At 46.2% G+C, this 20315-nt stretch overlaps 1 protein-coding gene across 4 annotated transcripts in view; it reads right to left on the reverse strand.

Moving 5' to 3' along the window:
* MAPKAP1 (MAPK associated protein 1) overlaps nt 1-20315 on the reverse strand; it is an 83788-nt gene that overhangs the window by 38472 nt on the left and 25001 nt on the right. For all 4 annotated transcript variants that reach the window (XM_066201214.1, XM_066201211.1, XM_066201212.1 and 1 more), the window contains 2 exons: nt 11156-11328; nt 6661-6837 (listed from right to left, as the gene is read on the reverse strand). In XM_066201214.1, coding sequence (XP_066057311.1) covers nt 6661-6837; nt 11156-11328 — 350 coding nt within the window. The remainder of the gene's footprint in view (nt 1-6660; nt 6838-11155; nt 11329-20315) is intronic.

Below are 20315 nucleotides of genomic sequence, written 5' to 3' on the forward strand. Positions count from 1 at the left end.
CCCGGAAAGATCCAAGGCAGCGGGTCCCCGTCGTGTCCATCGCCCACGGGAGAGGCCGCACAGGGGGAAGGACTGCCAAGAGCATGGGGACAGCTGGGGGGGACTGTGCTGCCAAGCACCGAGAGGGGCACCCCTGGGGAAGCAGAGAGGATGACAGTATAATAGGAGAGACTCTGAATGAGCATATCAGTAAATTTTGCCCCTTAGCCCTCGCAGTCAGTCTCGGCTCATGTCAGTAGATGTCACTGCAGACAGTTCCAGGGAAATCCGAGAGCTGAGGGCTCCCTCCGGAGAGATTGCTCCGCATGGAAAAAACTGGTTTGCAAAGCTATTCGGGCAGGAGGAGGAGCCTTCTATCTGGCATCCAGGAATTTTAATCAGGGAGTACAGCTCTATATGAACATCACAGCTGGAATATTTTTAAAAGCAACTGGCAGGCGAAAGCAATCCAAGCAACACAAGTACATCCTGAAAAGCAAACCCATTTTACGTGTCACTTTGAAACACAAATGCTGGGACTAGAGGCTGGAGCTCGGGTCATGTCAGCTGTGGCATCCCCAGCTCCCCTGGGCCAGCCAGGCTGGAGCCCTCACCCTCAGCGCTGTGCTCAGGGCACTGACTGCAGCGGGACACGGGGCCCAGGGCCCCCTGCCTGGGCACATGCTGGTCACAGCTCAGCGTCCCGCAGGCCACTCGTGCTCCTGGGACCAGCAGCCAAGCCTGGCCTCAGGACACGTCCCCCCTCGCTGGTGGAAGGGGCCGTGTCCCTCTCCACGGTTGTGCGTTGGTCTCATCTGAATTTCATTTTCAATTCCCTTTGTTCCTGGCAAAATGAAACTGCCTAAAAGCCCCAAATTTATGTTCTCCAGACCATTTATTATTTATAACTCTATCTTACTTGTCTTCAAACCAAATAATCCCAACCTTCTCATGCATCTGCTTTTCCCTCTGCTTCTGCCGCGTGTTCAGCGCAGCAGGAGCAGAGCTGAGGGAGGGAGTGCCACCACGTCTGCAGGTGACACTGCCATCCTGGGAACAGCCCCAGGGCTCGGAGGCTCTGGCAAAGGCCTGCAATGAGCAGAGACCTTCCCCAGCACTTCAGCGAGGAGCGAATTTCCCCTGAAGCTGCAGTGGAGCCCCATGACCTGCACGAGCAGCACACAACGCCTGCCCTTTGCCCGGCAGTGCCCTGGCCAGTGCCTCGCTTCCCAAAAGCCTCACAGCTTCAGTCCCAGCTGACCTGCTGAGCAAGGTTCAGTGGATCCTTTAAAGTGAAAAGCCTGTTCTACACTTATAATCACAAGAAGGAAACTACCTTTGTGCTTTTATTTAAACAACACGAGGTTTCTCATTGAAGTGCCACATGAAAAGCCCTCCACGCCGGACCAGGCTATGCCAACACCTGGCGCCTCCAGGTAATTCATACAATGACCCACAATACCTACAGGAATTTTCCACAAAGCACCAACCAAAATACAGGGAAATAAACTAAAATACTCCAGGGAAAAAAAGAAATTACAAAGGCAACAGAAGTCTTCCAAAACCTGCTATGCCAAAACAACCGGAGTCGCAATTGTCCTGCTTTGTACAACATGCTTTCCAACATTTTCCACCCCAAACAGAGCAGGGCCGGCAGCCCCCTTCCCACGGGCACAGAGTGGCCAGTGGCAGACGGCCCCAGCTCAGGGCTGCTCCCACGCCTATGGATCAGGAACGTCCCAAAAAGGGAAGATTCTCTCTCAGTTGCTGACACTTCAGCTGCTGAGGAGCACAGGCTGCTGTGATCCCGGCCCGGCCGATTCTTTCCATTGAGCAGCTGGCCTGAGAACTGTCAGACTGATTTCCCTGACACTCCATTACTAACCCCTGCCCGAGCCACGGCCATTCTTTGCCTCAGAAGCTGGATCTCATCCCAGAACAATCTTTAGAAGTTTATTTTACTGATCAAAGCAAAATAAGAAAGGCTCTGTGTTTTGCTATATTTAGTGTGTGAACCGTGAGTGAGTGCTTGGCAGGAGCGGTGAAATGCAGAGTACATCCCTCTTTGTAAACTCTTGGCTGTTTGCTCTGGAGCAGAGCCAGAGGGGCCAAACCCCATCCTGGACCCTTCCCTGCCCTGGCTCCCCGCTCACAAGGCACCACAGAACCTCAGGACAACATTTCAGCACCCGGCAGCCCCACACATCCACGTCTGAGCCGGGGGTGGATTTCAGCCCAGACCAAAGAGCTCCTGCTGTCACCCTGGGGCCAGGCCAGAGAGCCAGAAGACGTTTCCTGTGCCCAGAGGAGAAGCCCCATGGAATCACAGATTAGCTGGGGTGGGAAGTGACCTCTGGAGATCACCCCATCCAACCCCCGGCCCAGGCAGGGTCACCCAGAGCAGGGGACACAGGAACGTGTCCAGGTGGCTTTGGGATGTCTCCAGAGAGGGAGACTCCGGCCCTCCCTGGGCTCTGCCACCCTCCATGGCAAGAAGGTGCTCCTCACGTTGAGGTGGAACTTCCTGTGGTCTAGTTTCAGGCCATTGCTCCTTGTCCTGTCACTGAGGGAGCTGCCAGGGTGTCCTGGAGCCCTGTTGGGCACCAGATCTTCTGCAACCCCGCCAACCCAGCACAGCCCTGCCTTGTGTGGGCACAGCACAGGAGGCTGTGCTGGAGAAACACCCACCCACCTCACCTCACCACTCCCCAGCTTGCTCTGCACGGGCCACGGGCATGGCCTGGCCCCACTCAGCACATCCTCAACTGCAATCGCATACAACGTGTTTCACCTCACTCCGCTAAGGTGTGATACCTTTATTTTAAGTCAACACGCTGAAAATAGGACAGACAAGCAGATGCCGGTCAATCAATTAAAACTGCTGCTGGCAAATTGGAAGCCAACGAAATTCCTTAGCTTGTATTTTCTGTCATTTTGCAAAAACATACCTGGGTGACAAGGTTAAATCAAGCAAAGGAAATCCCTGGCACTTATCATCCACAGGCATTACTGATAAATTGTGCAGTGGAGGAATAAAGGATTACCTTCTGTATTTTTTCATTACACTTTTCTTTTGTTACAGAATACATAAATCCATTGTGGCACAATGTAATATGTATCATCGTGCTACACCTGTGGACGTTTCATAACGGCTGCCATGTCTGTGCAGTCAGGAATGATAAGTGAACCACCCGTGAATGTTAATGATAGTGATCATTCTGCAGTAACTTGGCTTTCCATCTTCTTTTACAGCCGCCGCGCCGGAGCCAGGGTGGCAAGGTTCAGGAGAGGGAAAGGGAAACAACAGCACAGGCAGAAGCTACAGTGGGCTCTCCTCATGGTGCTGAGGTGCCACGGGAGCAGGCTGGCTCCCCCCTCCTGCCACCAAATCAAACAACCTACACTGGAAGGACAAAAGGTTTCTGTTCTGAATGAGAACTTTTTGAAAAGCTCCTTTCCAATCTGAAGCAATTTTGAATTTTTTTTTTCTTTTTTTTTAAACACAGAAGCGGAATTTATTTTCCAGAAGTGGAATTTATAGCACTTAAAGCTCACTGCATAACCAGCTGGCAAGGCTGGAAGTGCCTGGGAGTGACTAATGGCAATTTCCACTTGATCAGCGCAAAGTCAGAGTTAAGACTCAAAATCCCAGCTGATGCAATGGGCTTACCTTAAGCTGGGTAATTTTTAAGATAAAGTGCACAGTGATGGGAACTGGACTAACTAATGCCAGCCACAGTTTTCATTCTGAGCCCAGATGACCTGCTTCTGTGCACCTCAGGTTGGCCCTGCATAGCTCTGTGCACTGGCGAGTTCAACTGGCTGCATTTTGACACCACTGTAGCAGTCCTTAGACCTCCATCAAATCTTCTGATGCCCTCCTACCCCTCCCTCTCCACTATCCTGGGAGCCACGTTCTTAATTTTCCACCCACATTAGCTGTCTTAAATTTTATATGAATATTCTAAAATGCACTTTGCAGGTTACCCACCCCCATGTACAAACCAGGAACAGGCCTTTTGGGGAGTGCTGCTGCAGTCCAAGAACAAACACATTTCAGGGCTTTGCAAATGCACAATGCAAGTCTGGTGTTTTAAAAGGCTTTTCAAACCTTAAACTATTGGGTATGGCAGAGGTGCTGCTTTGAAAATTTGTATATAATAGTCAAAGCAATTTAAGTACAATATCAAAACAGAAAAAAAGTGCTACAGAGCAGAGGAACTGGATGCCAAATTTCCTCTGTGTGCCAATTGGCAGCTGAGCCACAGCTCCTCGAAACACCATTAGATGGAGTGTGTCAAGTTCCAATAATAAAATTTCCAAGGGAAAAAGCCCTCATGATGCTACAGATTTATTTTAAGCCTTTCAGGTATGACCTCACCACCTCAAGAAGTCTGTATTTCCATGGATGTGGCGCTTTGTTTGCCTTTTCCTGACAAACACCCTGGACAGGAGAGGGGGCCGTGTGTGAGTGCCATGCCTGATGTTGGACAAAGCTCTGCTTTCCACAGCAGCCACCTTCCAAAAACATAACTCGCTAGACTAATGGGCAGTGAGCAGCCAGAATGACTGCCCTCCGTCTTCTCCTTGTGTAACTTTGCCAGAGTCCTTGGAACTTGCCAAATTCGGTCATGCCTGCTTAGCTTGCTCGACTGATTGTGCCAGAAAAGAAAATAAGACACAGATGTATTTGAGCTCTTTGAGATGCCAGTAAGAGCGACAGCTAATGGCTTCATTTCGACCCTCCCCTACCAGCTGGGCACAGGTGGGGGGATAATGAGGTCCCTCTCCCTAATCAAACTCAATTATTTACTACTCTGTACAGCCACAAAGACATTCACATCCAGCTCGGAATATAAACTGCACTGCGGGCTACTTCCAGCCACCACCTCTGGGTATTTATAACTAACTCAAGTGGCTCAGAGTTTGCCTTGGCAGGAGCTGAAGTGTATAAAGTTCTGCAAACTGTTTCTGCTCAAACATGTCCCGCTGAAGCGGGTCCCTGGCGGGGCTCCGCGCTCGGCACAGCGGCTGAGCGAGCATCCAGCACAGAGCTCCTCACAAGCAGCAACATTTTTCAACAGTGATTCAATATTAATAAACATTACAAGTCACAAGGCTGACATGACAGCAGCTGAGATACTTCAGCACGAGGAGGAGGAAAAAAAAAAAAAAAGAAAAAAAAAAGATGCAAAATATAAAACCACAATTACATGCACCCGGTGGGGTGACAGGGGAGGAAGAAAACACAGAATTTACAACAAATCCCTACAAAAATAAGACAGCACGCACATTTAAACTCACAGAGGTAACAACCTTTTGATCGAGTGATGATCAGGTAATTCTTTATCCTAGGGGGCACATTAAAAATTCTCATTTAAACCTAACTATTTACACAGCAATCACAAGCCATTTAAAATCAAAATGTGGACACTGGAACACAACTGACCCTTTCAGAAGAGCACTGCTTTTGATGCAGCTGTCCTATTTCTCCTCAGCAGCACCTCCCAAGCTAGAAGGAAGCTCCTCACATCAGCACAAATGACGGCAAACCAAAAGATTGTGCATTTTTCGGCAGGACCTGCAGCTGGACCCTAATCCTGCTCCCAGCTCCAGGCAGAGCTCTGCTGGCCAGGCCGGGACCCCCGAGGTCTCCGGGCTCCCACAGGAGGGGCAGTGCCAGCCCCTCTGAGCCAGCATCCAAACCCTGACCCACACCTGGCCCCTGCAGTGACAACTGACCCAGCTCACGGCGAGGGGACAGCGGGGAAAGGGGACACTTTCCAGGTGAGAAATCAGCAACAATTTAGAGTCGTCTATTGACAATGACCTCCCCGTCCTCACCACGGCCTCAGTGCAGCACAGCCCAGCATCTCGGCCTTGAATAACTCAGTTGTGAACACCGGGGCCGGAATATTTTATTTCCCGGTGCCCTAATGCAGTGGAACAAAGTGAATGTGGCCTTTGGGAATACATGTGGGATTTCTGACGACGGCTTTCAGTAGGATGCTTTGGAACGTCACTAAGAAGTACAGTACACAATAAAGAATATAAAAACTAATTAAATAAGCCAGATTTTTAAAAAAATGCCTGATTATTCAGAACTAGAAGCAGCTGTAGTGTTAAGAAATGTAAGTCATGTCCAATAACCAGGAAAACCCTATTAGCATTTTCATTTCAAGAGCTCCAAACATGAAATATTTTTCCCAAGTAAGAAGTGGCTTATGCTCCTGGCATTTTGTTCCAGTAATTAAGGCCTTCTGATGGTTTAAGAGATTTTTCATTCACAAGTAAAGAAAAATAAAAGTGATTAAGCACAGTATATATCCCTACTTCACTGATAAGGACCTAGCAAATTCTTCTTGATCTAGAAGCTCAGGTCTCAGGGGTGGATGGGACGTCCCTCATCGAAACTCTTCTGGACTTGGGAGGGGAAAGCCCAGTCCTGTTCCACCTGCTCTGCTTGGTCACTGCTCATTTCTCTTCCCAACCACGGCACTGTTATTAACCCACACTGCAGCTATTTGTCTATAAAATCACTTCCTTCACTGCAGAGCACCACCAACACGTGCGGCCCCCAAATTTTGCCGAGGTCAGGTGAAGGGCAGCAGAGGAGGAGGAGGAGGAGGAGGGCAGGGGTGGCCTGGCCCCGGAGCCGCGCCCAGGCCAGGCTGTACTCACATGCGCACGAAGAGCGACTGCTTGGCCGCCAGCCCCGGGGACGAGTACTTCTCCACCAGGGCCAGGGTGCTGAAGCCAAACTTGTGGATGGGCTCGTTGGAGTCCAGGGGTGGGAAGTCGGTGTCGACCTCGCCGTCGTCCTCGGCGATGTGCAGGCAGTAGGCGCTGACGTTGTCACTGCAACAGAGAGCGCCTGCGGTCAGCACGGCCACGGGAGCAGCGCCAGAACCACCGCAGGCAGCAGCCTCTGAAAAGCCACCGGTGACACCCACACAAACATGTCCCCAAAGGTCCCAGTGGATCTCGCTGCCCCGACCCTGTGGTGACAGAAAAACCCCAGATCTCACAGCAAAGCACTCTTCGTCCTCAACTGCTCTACGAGCAAAACCTGACAATGATTAAAATACCCTAAAATCTAGAAAGGTTTCATGATTTCATAGAGCAGGAAGTAATATTTCTCCATCTCTGAAAATTTGTTTATTTGTACGATGACTACACTTCAGAGCTAAAGGCAAACAAGCAGAGTCTGCGAACTTTCACAGATCAAACAACTGTGGAAGTTTAGTGTCTGCAGGCTGGAAAAGCAGAGAGTGCTCTCGGGCAGGAAAGCGGAGTTATGAACTACGGGGAAAGTAAAAAATCTGTCCAACACAGTAGCAATGATTAGCAGAAAACTTACCTTTACTAAATACCTAAATTCAGCCACTAAAAGCAGTTACAAATTAATAAACACCAACAAGCAGAACTAATGCAGAAAGTTGAAACAGATACAATGTGAAAGAAATAAAGAGCTGAGCCTCTTTCTTTCCACAGATGAAAGCCCAGAGGGAAACAACTATTTATAGCTACCGAACAGGTATTAATCATAATTTCCTGGCATTGAAATCTATTTCAACTTTTACTTCAGTTTAAATTATTGACCTGAAAATAAGTATTCCTTCTGACTGTAAACCTGCCAGCACTCAGGCCTTTCCCCAGCCATGCAGCAAAGCTGGAGGTGCACGTGGCAGCATGTTTCTAAACTCTGCAGTTTAAATTTGGAGTTTTAATTGCATGATTGATGCTTAAATTAATTAATTGTAAAGTGTATGCTAATTGTTTAATTGGTCGCTTGATCTATATAGATCATTTTTTGAATTAAATGAGTTGATTTACAAAGTTTATTGATTGGATGTGACAATGAATTATTTCACTGACTACCTGATTTGCAGTTTTCTCAATTAATTCACAAACCTTTGGTTGCAAGTGTGCTTTATTGAGAGTGCTTAGTCCAGGTGATCTATAGGCATCTTGTCATGACTAAGACATTTATTATAGAAAACAGGGAATAATGATGCATTGCTCTTAGTGTAAGCTGCAAATTTGCTAACCAAAAGGTAATTCAGCAACATTCACCACTCTGAATTTTGAAAATTCTGCAAATACTTGTAAAGAAACTTTCTGGCCTTGAACCCTTCCAGGGAAGGGGCAGCCACATCTTCTCTGGGCACCCAGAGCTTCACCAAGCTCCCAGGGAACAGTTCCTTCCCAAAATGCCATCCATCCCTGCCCTCTGGCAGAGGGAAGCCATTCCCCGTGTCCTGTCCCTGCAGGCCTTGTCCCCAGTCCCTCTGCAGCTCTCCTGGAGCCCCTCCAGGCCCTGGCAGGGGCTCTAATGCCAGCTCTGCCAGCCTGTCCCCACAGCAGAGGGGACAGAGCCTCCGGACCTGCTCCAGCAGCTCCACATCCTTCCCCTGCTGGGGGATTACCGACCAAGCCCTGCATGCACTGGTGCCACTGGAGATCACCGGCAGTCCCCCCAGGCTGTGACACTCCCAGAGTGACCTGTCACCCCAGGCTTGCCCTGCTGGCTCTCCAGCCTGTTCCTGCGGCAGCCTGGTGTGCACTCACAGCTCTGCCTAAACAGAGGGAGCATTTTCGTTTGGAGCCTGATGCATTTGCATCACTCCCATTAAAGCTGGAGGAACACAGAGATATGGAGCAGCAGGACACACCCAGCATGGCCTCAAAGCCATCCCAGTGCCACCAACACCAAACCCAGGGAAAATACACAGAGCTGGTTAAATCCCACAGAACAAAGGGGTTACAAATGCCTTCAATCATGGACTGGGTTCCTGAACACTAACACAGATTTAGCCACAATGTGTTAAAAAAAAAAAAAAAAGTCCAGTGAGTAAAACTGTTCTGCACTTTGAAGCTCCACCAGGCTGAGTGAGATTCAAGCCAGGAACTTACAAGTTCAGCAGAAAAACTGAGAGATGTAACAGCATTCCTCACTTCTAAAAATAGCAAATGTATTTGAATTGTGCATCCCACTATTAATTTCTTCCTAGAAAGGGATTTTGTTTGTTTTTCGCAGGTGGAATCATTCCAGCACATCTGTCAGGGGTTGGCAAGAGAATGGTCTGCTGGGTTACAACCCAAGTTCTTGTGTAAGAGGCCAGGGACAGGGCTGCTGACACTGTCAGTGGTTCCTCGAACCAAGAGACTGAATAGAGACAAATACAATACAATTATAATAAAAAAAGCAGCCTAATTGAATACAGAATGTTCTCAAAGCTGTCAACTAGTACTCATTCACTTCAGAGTCTTACACCTATCTTTTAGGGAAAGGAATTAGGCAGTAATATATTCTTTTCCTAAAGACAGAAGGGGTTGTTTCTCCTAATTATAAAGTCTAAAATCTCCTCATTATTCTCACAGTGTCACTAGCAGGTATTGTTGTCACTCTGCATGCCTTGTATACCCATCTGGGGCATTCTGTAGATGTATTTTAGTGCAGTGTCACAGTGATCCCCATTTTGCCTCTTTACACTCCCACCTGACTGAACCAGGAACAAACGGCCAGTGTAGAATGGGCACCCTACACGAGCTCCTTCCCTGCTTGGAAATATGAGAATTAGTTTACAGTTAAATCAATCCTTGCTCCAGGACCGGCAGTCTGCAGTGCCAAATTAAAAAAGAGGATGGAGACATGAGAAATAATTGAGAAGCCACAAGAAAATGAACTTCTTGGAAACTCAAGGCTCTGCCCTTAATCTGAGCCTTTGTCCCCAGATTCTCAGCTGTGTCTAACATGCGCTCTCGGGAACTCGCGCCTCCATTATTTATTTTATTCTTTCTGCCCTGAGATTTGATTACACTGGACAGCCTCCTTGCTCATGAGCACTTTTTGACACATCATAACATCTTATCCTTCAAGGCAGACAGTGAAATTCATTTCTTCCCACGGTTGCCTTTTGCTGTGGGCAGTGATGGTTCATGGAACACTCCACTCACGGGTGCTGTTCCATTTGAGGTCTGCTGTGCTCCTGAAAAATATGTGTGTGCCCAAAGACTGACATCAGTGGTGTCTTACTTGTTAAAAAAGAACCTAATCATACACAAAGGACAATTCTCTGAGCTTGTGATATAATGAACAGAAATTAGTAACAGCAAATGAAATGGCACCACCTGTGAATGATTTTATATTTCTTCTCCAGAACAAAGAAAGGACAAATCAAACCCAAGTGTTTACTCTCAGAAACATCTCTGTCTGTTGAGAAGAGCTAAGGGAAAGCCTATATCCAAAGAAAGAACATCCATGGAAGTGTTTTCAAGAGGAGCTGCTCTCCTGTGTGCCCTGTCTATGGAACAGAAATCAGCAAATCCAAACACGGGAACTCAAGTGACCTCACTTCCATTTTCCCCCCAGTTGTGCTACAACAGCAGCTAAGACTGCTGAGCCCTCCAGGGCTCCTGGAAAACGCTGAAAGACTGAGCTGCAAAATTCAGGATCAAAAAAACTCCCACCCTATTTATTTAGTATTCCAGGAACAATAAAAAAGTGAAATTTGGCTCATATAGAAAAAAACCCAAACAAAGCTATCAACCTCCTTTGCACCAGGGACATCCCTGCCAGTAACTGCTACTGACAACTGTGTAATAAACCACCTTAAGTTCTTACTTTATGCTCTATGGCCCAGCAAAACCAGAAGGATTTTACACAACTGTTCTAAAACGAAAGCTGCTCAGGTGAGCTGTTCTGAAGAACCTTTTGTGCATCTCATATCATCTGCTAGGAAAAAGGAACAGCTCTTACTAAACACCACCAGTGTTCCAGCATAGCAAAGGGACTTAGAGGAGGTCTGGACTTCATCTGACATCCTGTGATCTCAGCCATCAAGAACACTACCAACAAATAGATGGGGCATGAAATAACAAATGCCTCTGTGACACCAAAGGAGATAAAGTTTGCGTTATTTTTACATAGCTTTGAAATGATGATTCATTTACAGATCCAAGCCTTCCCGTTGATCATTTCCCAGCACACTGCAGTTAATTGAAAGAGAAATGGCTGGAGGAGCCCCTGTGCTGCTCGGAGGGAAATACTGACAAATGTCAAGGTGCTCGGATTCATATATCCAAACACTGACACAGAAATCTGTTTCAGTACGCAAAAAAGGCTGCAGAGGAGAAATTGAGAGGTCAAGAGGTAGTAAAGAAAGAGCATTACTTCAGCTTGGGTTCCCGTCCCTCACTTGTATATTGCCAGCAGATGAGCCCGATCAGGTCGTGCACCTTGGCGTTGGCGATGGTCACCACGGTCATGGGCTGCAGCTTGTCTTGGCTTGTGTGCAGTGGGAGGTAGACATCAATTTTTTTGGTTGCCGTTGTACCAACGTGGCCCTGTGGAGGAAACAGATTCCATCAGGATGTATAAAAGAGTGTGACAGGGTTTATAGAAAATCCGGGCGGATGGAGGTCTGTTCAGCAGGAGAACTAAAATGCGCTGCTATGGCTTAAAATCGGGAGAAGATTGAACATTCAAATTCCAGTGCTTTCCCTGCTGTTGATCTGTAAAAAGGATGTGAAATGTCTGGACATGGTTTCACAGATTTCCATAAAGAGCCTGAACTTTGCTGCAGGATCCCATGCTCCTGCAGAATCCAAACCACTGAATTATGTGTGGGATGGGGAGGAAGAGGGACTCGACAAACCAGCCTAAGACCTCCAAAGCGCACTACGCCTGTTCCTGCATTTCTGCTCTCTTCTGCAGGTCTTCCCCACTACCTGAGGAGCCCCCAGCCCCCCGGGGCACTCACTCACCAAGGCTCGGCCTGGGCTTGCCAAGAGAAGAACAAGTTTGAATTACAAGAAAAGAATGTTTTATCCACCGCAGGTAGGACTGCAGCTTTCACCCAGAAATCTTTTAAACAAACAAAAGATTGCACACCCTGATGCCTTCTTCCAAAGCACTCAACTCTGTATCTTCATCTCTCTCCATACTACAAGGGCCTTGAGAAGAGAAAGGGTTTCTTAAATTAATCACTTGGAATTCTAAGTAACAGAATAAAAGGATTCAGTGCTATAAATCTATAATGAGAGCATAAAACAGGGAGTTAAATGCCATGTGCTAATTTCAATATATTGTTAAAAACCATTTGATCCTTCAGTGTGATTATAAATTAGAGAAGTAATAGGAATTTAAAGATTAAAGTTATTCATACTGGCATAGCTAAAAGTATTATTAAAATCCATCCCAACATAATAAATTTGTTTTTTAAGAAAGCATTTTTATAGAACAGATAGCTCCTCTTCCCGTATTTTTAGGGTAAGAAGAAACGGGGTTTGCTCATTTATATAAGGATTAGGTTTGCAACAGAACATGGGACATTCCTTGACTTTCTTTGGATAAACCTGAACAACCTTTGCTTGAGCTCATGCGCCTGGGACCCTCTGAGGCACCACCCACAACCTCACGAAATCACGGACACAACAGAGCTATAGCTGGTAAAAATCACGAGGGTGGGTTTCTTTCTCACCATCTCTTTGCTTTTCTACTTCCACAACTTATCTTTAAAGGGAAATGACCGGGCACTGGGTGACAAATCACCTGTCTGTGCCCAGGTGCAGACACCCAGGGCACATGAGGCCGAGGGAGTCGGTGACGTTGTGGTGGTGGCCAGAGCCACCCCAGAGCTGAGGCTGCTTTGGCAAGAGAAGGAGAAAACAGCAGTTACCAGGAAATTAATGTGGCTCCTTGGCACACTGAGTCAGTTACATATATAAATCCACGGAGGGCAGAACCGTAAGTGATGCTGGGTCCTGATAATGGAAAAGCCAAGAAAAATGGACAGGCAGATGTGGGAGTGGATGCCAAGGCTACAATTGATACACCCAGCACCAAGCCAGGGAAGGGACAAACGAGCCAGGAGCTGGGACTAATAACCCAGGAGACCGGATTATCCATCAGCCACTGCATGAACAGTGTGAACTCATGACCCAAACCCAGGAATTTATAAAATCACCCCATTCAGGGACCCTGGGCTCCAGCTATCACAAACCTGACAGTCACACTCCTGGGGCTCTGCCTTGCCCCACTCCGTGACTTACTTGGTGTCTGCTGGTTTTTTATCTAAATCTTTGTTCTTCCCCATCTCCAAATCTCCTCTACCTCCTCCAGCCTACTTTTACTATCTTTCTTGTCCAAACTCCCTCCACTACAGCCATCCTGTTCTCCTACTCACAAACACTTTACGTGAGCACTAAAACGCCAGGTGACTTAAACCAGGTAAAACTCACAGGCCTCTGAGGGTCCCACCTGCTCTGTGAGCAAGGGGAGCAATCCCCACAACAGCAGGACTGGGAAATGGCTCAAAGCACTGCTGTTGTACTCAAGATCTTTTAAAAAGTCAGAGACACAGTTTTATCAATTAAAGCTCTGTAAAGCTGATGGCCATGAGGTATTAGAGAGGCTGAAACCTGAAGCCAATAAGATTTTCTAGCAGCAAAGAGACCGTCCATTGTGACATTGGGCAGGAAATGTTTGTATAAACCCGTGGGCCAGGGCTGAGACTGATCAGACCCATGTCAAGGGGGTCTGGAGGAAAGCTCCACTGTGGTTATTGCAAATTGGTGGTATTTGCTCAGAACCACATTATAAATCCAACCCATCAGGTCCCTGTCCGTGGGACAGAGCGAATCCATACCCTCAGCCCACCCTGCAAAGTATTAATTGCGCGGGAAGTCCCTGAGAGGTCAATTACTGCTCAGCTCAGAGCCCACGGGGCAGGGCTGGGCGTGGTGGGGCTGGGCACAGGGACACAGCGACCAGTCTGCGGCCAGGGGTCAGCCCCAGCCTGCGACACCGGTGACAGCTCCTGGCTTCTCACAGACCTGGAGGCTCCTCTCCAGGAGGAATCACCCAGAACCAGACCACAGGCATTACTGGGACCACAGTTACTTCTTGCTCCCAACCCAAAACTGTATTCCAAGTGGAAATGCCGAGGAAATCCAGAAGATAAAGGACAATTACCGATATTCAAAGAGGCAGCATCAAACTTTATTAATAGATCCTGGATAAAATTCAATGGAAAATCTATTCAGGGCCAGGGGCCTTACCATTTGGAGTTTCCTTAATAGCCTCCAATAAATCTGGGAAGCATAAAGGGGCTGTTAAATTAACATTTTCCTGATCTGTCACCTGTGGCACAGTTAATTTGTCAAAAAATTCTTTTAGCTTGTCACTGGACACTGTATATTCTGACAAATGAAGTCTGGAATAAAATTGACAAAATATCTCGTTAATTTTCTAGGAAATCACAAATCTGATTCCATTAAGCTTTTATTGTTAGAAATGTTATATCCCACCAATCCTTTAAGAAAGTGAGGAGTAACTGGATACACTGAAAATGTACAATAAATCATGGAAAATTTTCCTAGTATTTTTATTAACGGCGCTCTCCTACAGTATGTCAAATTAAAAAAAAAATTAAAATCTATCAGTTTTTCCAATGTAAGATGTCTTTCTGAGATTTAAAATCAAATTTTAATCGAAGTCCACGGGGGGATACACCTCTCCCTCCAAAGCAGATGATGTGTACCTTCAGTAGGTCACACGTGGCCACTGATCCTTCAGCTGACACAGGACACTGGGGAGAGCTCGTCCACCCCAGGACAGCTCAGCCCTAAAGGTGCTGCAGCACCTGCAAAACAGGGAGAGCCAGGTACTCCACGCCCTTCTCACTCCCGCTTTGCTTCGCTGCACACCATGGCACAAAATTAAAACAAAGTCCATAAACATTTCCAAGAGGAAAGTGATTGATTTTCAACACTGACAATTTACTGCCTCTTCCTGCACAATGGAGTTCTGTGACTAAATGTTATATCACTTTAAGATTAGATGTTCTAATGATATAATGCAAAGATTTTACTGAATCATTATTTAGTGGGAGTCATAAAAACCTCTTAAAATTAATCTTTCATGCACATCTAGCTTACCCAAAGTTAGCATTTAATTAGATGGCCTTGGCACGAATGAGCTTACTACTTTATTTGCTCAATCAGTATATGTCTCTTCAGTAATTACAATTAATTCAAGTCATTGACTCACCTCCCAGCAAACAACGCTAAACACTGCACAAAATGGAAACAAATGCTTCTCCCTTCCCAAATGCAAAATGTCTTCTCACTTTTAAATGTTTTTTGGTTTGGGTGACAGGGTGTTGAATACACGCTGTGATCCAGCAATCACCTCTACAACATAACTTACTCACTTGTGTATTTAACAGACACACAGAAAATACTTGAAGGGGGAAAGTGGAAATATAACAACCCGGCTTTTACGACACACAAAAAGTTCTAGCAGATCAGAGCACAGATGCTTTTGGCAATATAAGGGACCATATTTTTATTTTTTCTGTCCTTCTCCAACCCACCACGCTATTCCCTACCATGGCAAAACGGGAGTGGGGTTTATTTCATCAGGTGGTTACACCAGCACTGGAGTGTTTCATTACTTTGGGCACTTGGTTCCTGCTGTAATTCTCAAACCACGTGTGGAGGACACCCCAGCGAGGCCGGGGTGCACCCCCAGCTCCCTGCCAGCTCTGCAGCTTCTCAGTGAAGCCTCAAAGTTGTTCCCTTCTGAGGAGAGGATTCTCCTTCGTATCACCCCAGCTCGTGCTGCAGAGTTAGCAGATCACGATGTAAAACTCCATTAACATCATTAAATACTTAATTTATCTTATTCGCACTGTCACTATTCATAAAAATTTAACCCAGTAATTTCCTGTTATCCAAAGCATAACAAAGTATGAATATTTAACTCCAAGGTAAATAACACACTATTATTTTTTATTCTAAATTGTTGACTTCACTTAGCATGCCTGCTCTGTAGAGCACCGCGCGATTTGTCAATTAAAGGTCCAGATGTTTCGCAGGCTGCAGAGGCAGCAGCAGCTCTGAGCAACGCGTCCTCTGCATCGCAATGATCACTACAACCCCAGCTCCAGGCTGCATTAACATGCTCATGTTTTATTCCAGCCCCCTCCTAATGTACCAGTTAATTATACAACACACAGCTGAGAAGCATCACCTCCGAGCTGGACAGTTTCCTTCCACCTGAACACGCCTTTACACGCACCTCAAAACCAGGATTTCATAAATAACCACACAACCAAGCACCCAAATCACTGCCTGCCCTTGCCTGGCATTCACTCCCACAATCAATAAAATTATGGAAGTCCTGAGCAAAGAATAAGACACATAATGCTGGTAACAGCATGTTTCAATTATGGTAACACGCATTCATTTATACAGCTCTCTACGAATTAAAATCTGGTTTACTTGGAGTGCTATTAATACGAATTCTCAATACTGCTTTTTTTCTTTTTTCTGACAAATGCTACATGGAGGGAGGGAGAAATCCCAGGTCCATCCCTGTTACAGCCCAGGCTGTGTTTATGTCCAGGTAGGTGTCAGCTTTAGGACAAATGGCCCTGTCCATCCCTCCCCTGCCACACTCGTGTGGCATTTTGCCCCACACCGGCTCCCTCTCCACGTGCCCAAGCAAACACAGAGGGTGGGATGTCCCACCAGCTGTGTGGCACCAGCTCGCCCTGCCCTGCAGCCCGGGGCTGCTCAGCTCCCACAGCTCTAGTGAGGGATAAACCACACGTTTAGATTGATCCACGTGGAGTTGCTCCAGCTGCAGCAGAAATGCGTTCATTACCCCAAACCATCATCGAATTCCTTCTAGTGAGGAGAAGGAACAGCCTCTTTGGAAGAATTATATGTATTTTACTTAGTAATAAACATTACAATTTAATACTGAGGAATAGAGTTATTCTTTGTAATAACAAAATGCAACCAAAACTTATAATTAAAACTACACCATAAACATTATTTGTGCTTTAAGGAACATGCCACGATCTATTTTAACGAACAGATGCTCTAAAAAAGATAAATGTTTTCAGAAATATTCAATCCTTGAACAGATCAGCCTCTAATCCTCTGCTTCTGCTGCACAAAGCAGACAGCTCAAGTTCCTCGAGGACATCAGCCAACCTTAGGTGGAACATTTTTAATACATCACCGTGTCACTTTTTAATGTGCCACAATCTATTAACCACATGGCAAACTAACAGGGATTTTTAAAATATGGGTTTTATAGCTTCGTGCCGGTGATTAATTAAATAAATAGCCAGCGTTTCACAAATCATCCCTCTAATTAGCCCAAGCCAGGCAGTGTGCATTCCCTGGCACTGCTGGCAGCTGAGGCTGCAGAAGGGCAGCGGCAGCGCCAGCCCGGGCTGGCACGGTCCCGCCGCCGGCCCCGCCGCCGGCCCGCAGGTGCTGCACTCAGCTGGAACGGGGCTCCAGCTGCTTGCAAAACATGTTCCGTGCAATTATTCTCCCTCATCCTGAAGGAAACAACCAAGGTAACAAAGGGAACGCAGCCGCTTGTCTGCGATTTGACCTGGAGTAGCGAAGTTGCGCGTTGCGGAAAATGAACAAATATTAAAGGCAGATGCTGGAAAAAAATTGCACCCGTTAAATGATGCATTTTCTGTCAAAACATTTCAAAGTTGAAGCTACAACTAATTACATGCAGTCCATTCAAAGAAGCCAAGCAAGGCTTATCATTAAAATGACTCAATTATTCTTAAAAGAAAGAGAAAATCATCAGTAAAACCTGCCTGCAATCTCATGAGTTTTACTGTACCTACCTCGATACATCATTTCCCCACAGAGCTCAAATTAAACTCCTAATAGTTAATATGCTCAAGTTTTACTTTAGGTTTTTCTCCAAATTATTATTAACTGGAATTTCCTGCCTGGGAAGGGTTTTATATGGAAATTTGTTCTGCAGTGTTTAGTGACACTATCACAACAGCTTTTTGCCCCTCAATTTGAAAACCATCAGAGAGACAATGTGATGTGGAGTCAGGCTGCTCATGGAGATGGGATTTGATTTCCTCCACCAGGCGATTTCTTTCTCAGCATCAGCCCCCAAACCACCCCCTGACAGCCCAGCTTCCTTGCACTCAGGAAGAAGTTTGCACTCTTGGACGGGGGTGCCACAAAGTGCCCACCCCACGGTGCCAGGGCAGGTGCCACAGCCCTGGGAGGAGCCCAGGACTGATAAAAAATAAAAAATAAAAAATAATAAAAATAAAGAATACCAAGTGTCCCACGGACACTTCTGCGGCACTGCACTCCCTCCTGGCAGCTGCTGGCACACCAGTGCTCCCAGCACACAGAACCAGTTCAAGGAGGGGTCTCCCCTCCACCACCCCAACAGCCACGTGGCACGCGGGGCACCTCGAAAAGGACCATTAAAGGCTCCAACCTTGGGAAGCTTTTGCCCTTAAAATATGTGATAATGCACCGATGGGCTGTTCAAGCAACTTTGATGCAGGACACTTCCTGACATAAAGTGTTTTCAACATTTTTTCCCCCAGGATTTAGGCCCATAGCAGGCTGAGGTGTGCTAAATTCATAAATTCAATCGCCACAAAGACCTGAGAAACCGCTCTTATTAGTAAATCAAGCAAGCCCTACAATTATTAAGAAGATAGTGAGAATTTTCTCCCTCTGGTTCAGACAGGAAAACAAAAGAATTTACAGGGAAAAAACCTGACCATTATATTGCCTTTGCAAATTGCGAGTGGGAAACATTATATAAATAAATAATTATTTTAGTGAAATATAAATTCATACTGGAATCAAGAATAAACCAATTACCACTTCACTTACACATAATATTTAACTACAAAACAAGAACTCTTTGATTAGTGATTTCATGGTGCTTAAACAAACCCGTAAGTGAGCCCTTTCTCCATAATTACCATCAATGCTTTAAAATGATTTTTCAACTACTAGGGTCAAAGTAAAGGCATAGCCTAAAAGACTGTCCTATGAGAAATCAAAAACCCCAACTTTCTCTCCCTCAGGAATGCTTCTCCCACCAAGCACGTCTGTGAAATGGACACATCCAACTCTTCTGCAAACAGCAGCCATTAGAAACACGTGCTAATAAAACATTTCCATATTTCTTTGGCTGTTAAGAACCTCAACTTGTGAATACGTTTTTCATTTGATTTGATCTGTAATTAAGGGAAAGATAATGACACTACTAAATTGCTGAAAATCAATTAGATAGAATAAAACGCAATATGATTCAGCCAAAAGATTAACAAGTGCATTATAAAAACTCTTTAAAATTCTTTAATTCTAATTAAGCTGCTTTAAATGGCCATGGCCTAAAAAATGCTTTTAATTTCAAGGCGTCACCAATTTTCCTGCGTGTTTCACTGCACTGGCTGTTTGCCTTTCTTTTCCTTTTTTATTTTTAAAGGAAGATTCAAAGAAAAAGTGGCTGCTCGGGAAGAGCTGCTGTCCCACTCCAGGTCCTCCAGGGGCTGTGGGCAGGGTCAGCCCCTCTCTCAGCTCCCTCTGACTGCCGATGGCTTCACTTCACAGCAGTGGTGAAATCAAATCTTGGAGCAGAATTTCCACCTCTCCCACCAAACCGGTGGCCAGTTCCTTATGGAGTCTCCCTCTCTGGAGACATCCCCAACCCACCTGGATGTGTTCCCGTGTCCCCTGCTCTGGGTGACCCTGCCTGGGCAGGGGGCCGGACTGAATGATCTCCAGGGGTCCCTTCCAACCCCAGCAACTCTGTCATTACGTGATTCTGTGAATGGCAGGACAGGTTCCTCCAGTAACAAATCCACGAGCAAAGCCACCTCCACACACAGCACGAGCAATACTTGTGCCCAATTTAAGCGCTATCCCATCTCAGATTTCAGCTGCAGCCTTATTTTAAACCAATCAACCAGCAGCCTCTCTAAGATCAGCTAACAGCACCATTACCGAGGTATCAACATCTGCTTTTGGATATTATTCTTCCAGAACTCAGGAGCATCTCCTCCTCCCTCTCCTTGCCCCACAGAAGGCAGGGAGCAGAGGGAGCAGAGGGAAGAGAATTCCTCCCTCCCACGCAGCACAACCAATCCCTTCAACCCAGCCTGAGTTCCACCAAGTTGTAGGGAGTGCAAACAACAGCACTAACTTTTCTAATTTCATCCTCTAGTACTCCCAAGTAAATAAGAGAGAGGAAAAAAAAGTAAAGTTTTCCTACAAATAGAAACTGTCACTTACTGGGATGTGATCTTTTCAGCTCATGCATCCTAAATGCATGCAGAGATATTATATGCACTTTCTATTTAGCAATTTAATTATATCTTTGCAGTCAGAGAGTGGCAATGGTTTGCAGTAATAATCAGGTGAAAGCATTCTCACATTAATATGCTGGAATCCGATGTGTTAATTTGATGCAACTTTGCGTTGACAATATGTGATTAATTTGTTCCCAGGCTCGCTCTGCT

The sequence above is a fragment of the Chamaea fasciata genome, unplaced genomic scaffold (genome assembly GCF_029207755.1).
Source record: "Chamaea fasciata isolate MVZ Bird 193981 ecotype frontalis unplaced genomic scaffold, bChaFas1.0.hap1 SCAF_20, whole genome shotgun sequence".
Lineage (NCBI taxonomy): Eukaryota > Metazoa > Chordata > Aves > Passeriformes > Sylviidae > Chamaea > Chamaea fasciata.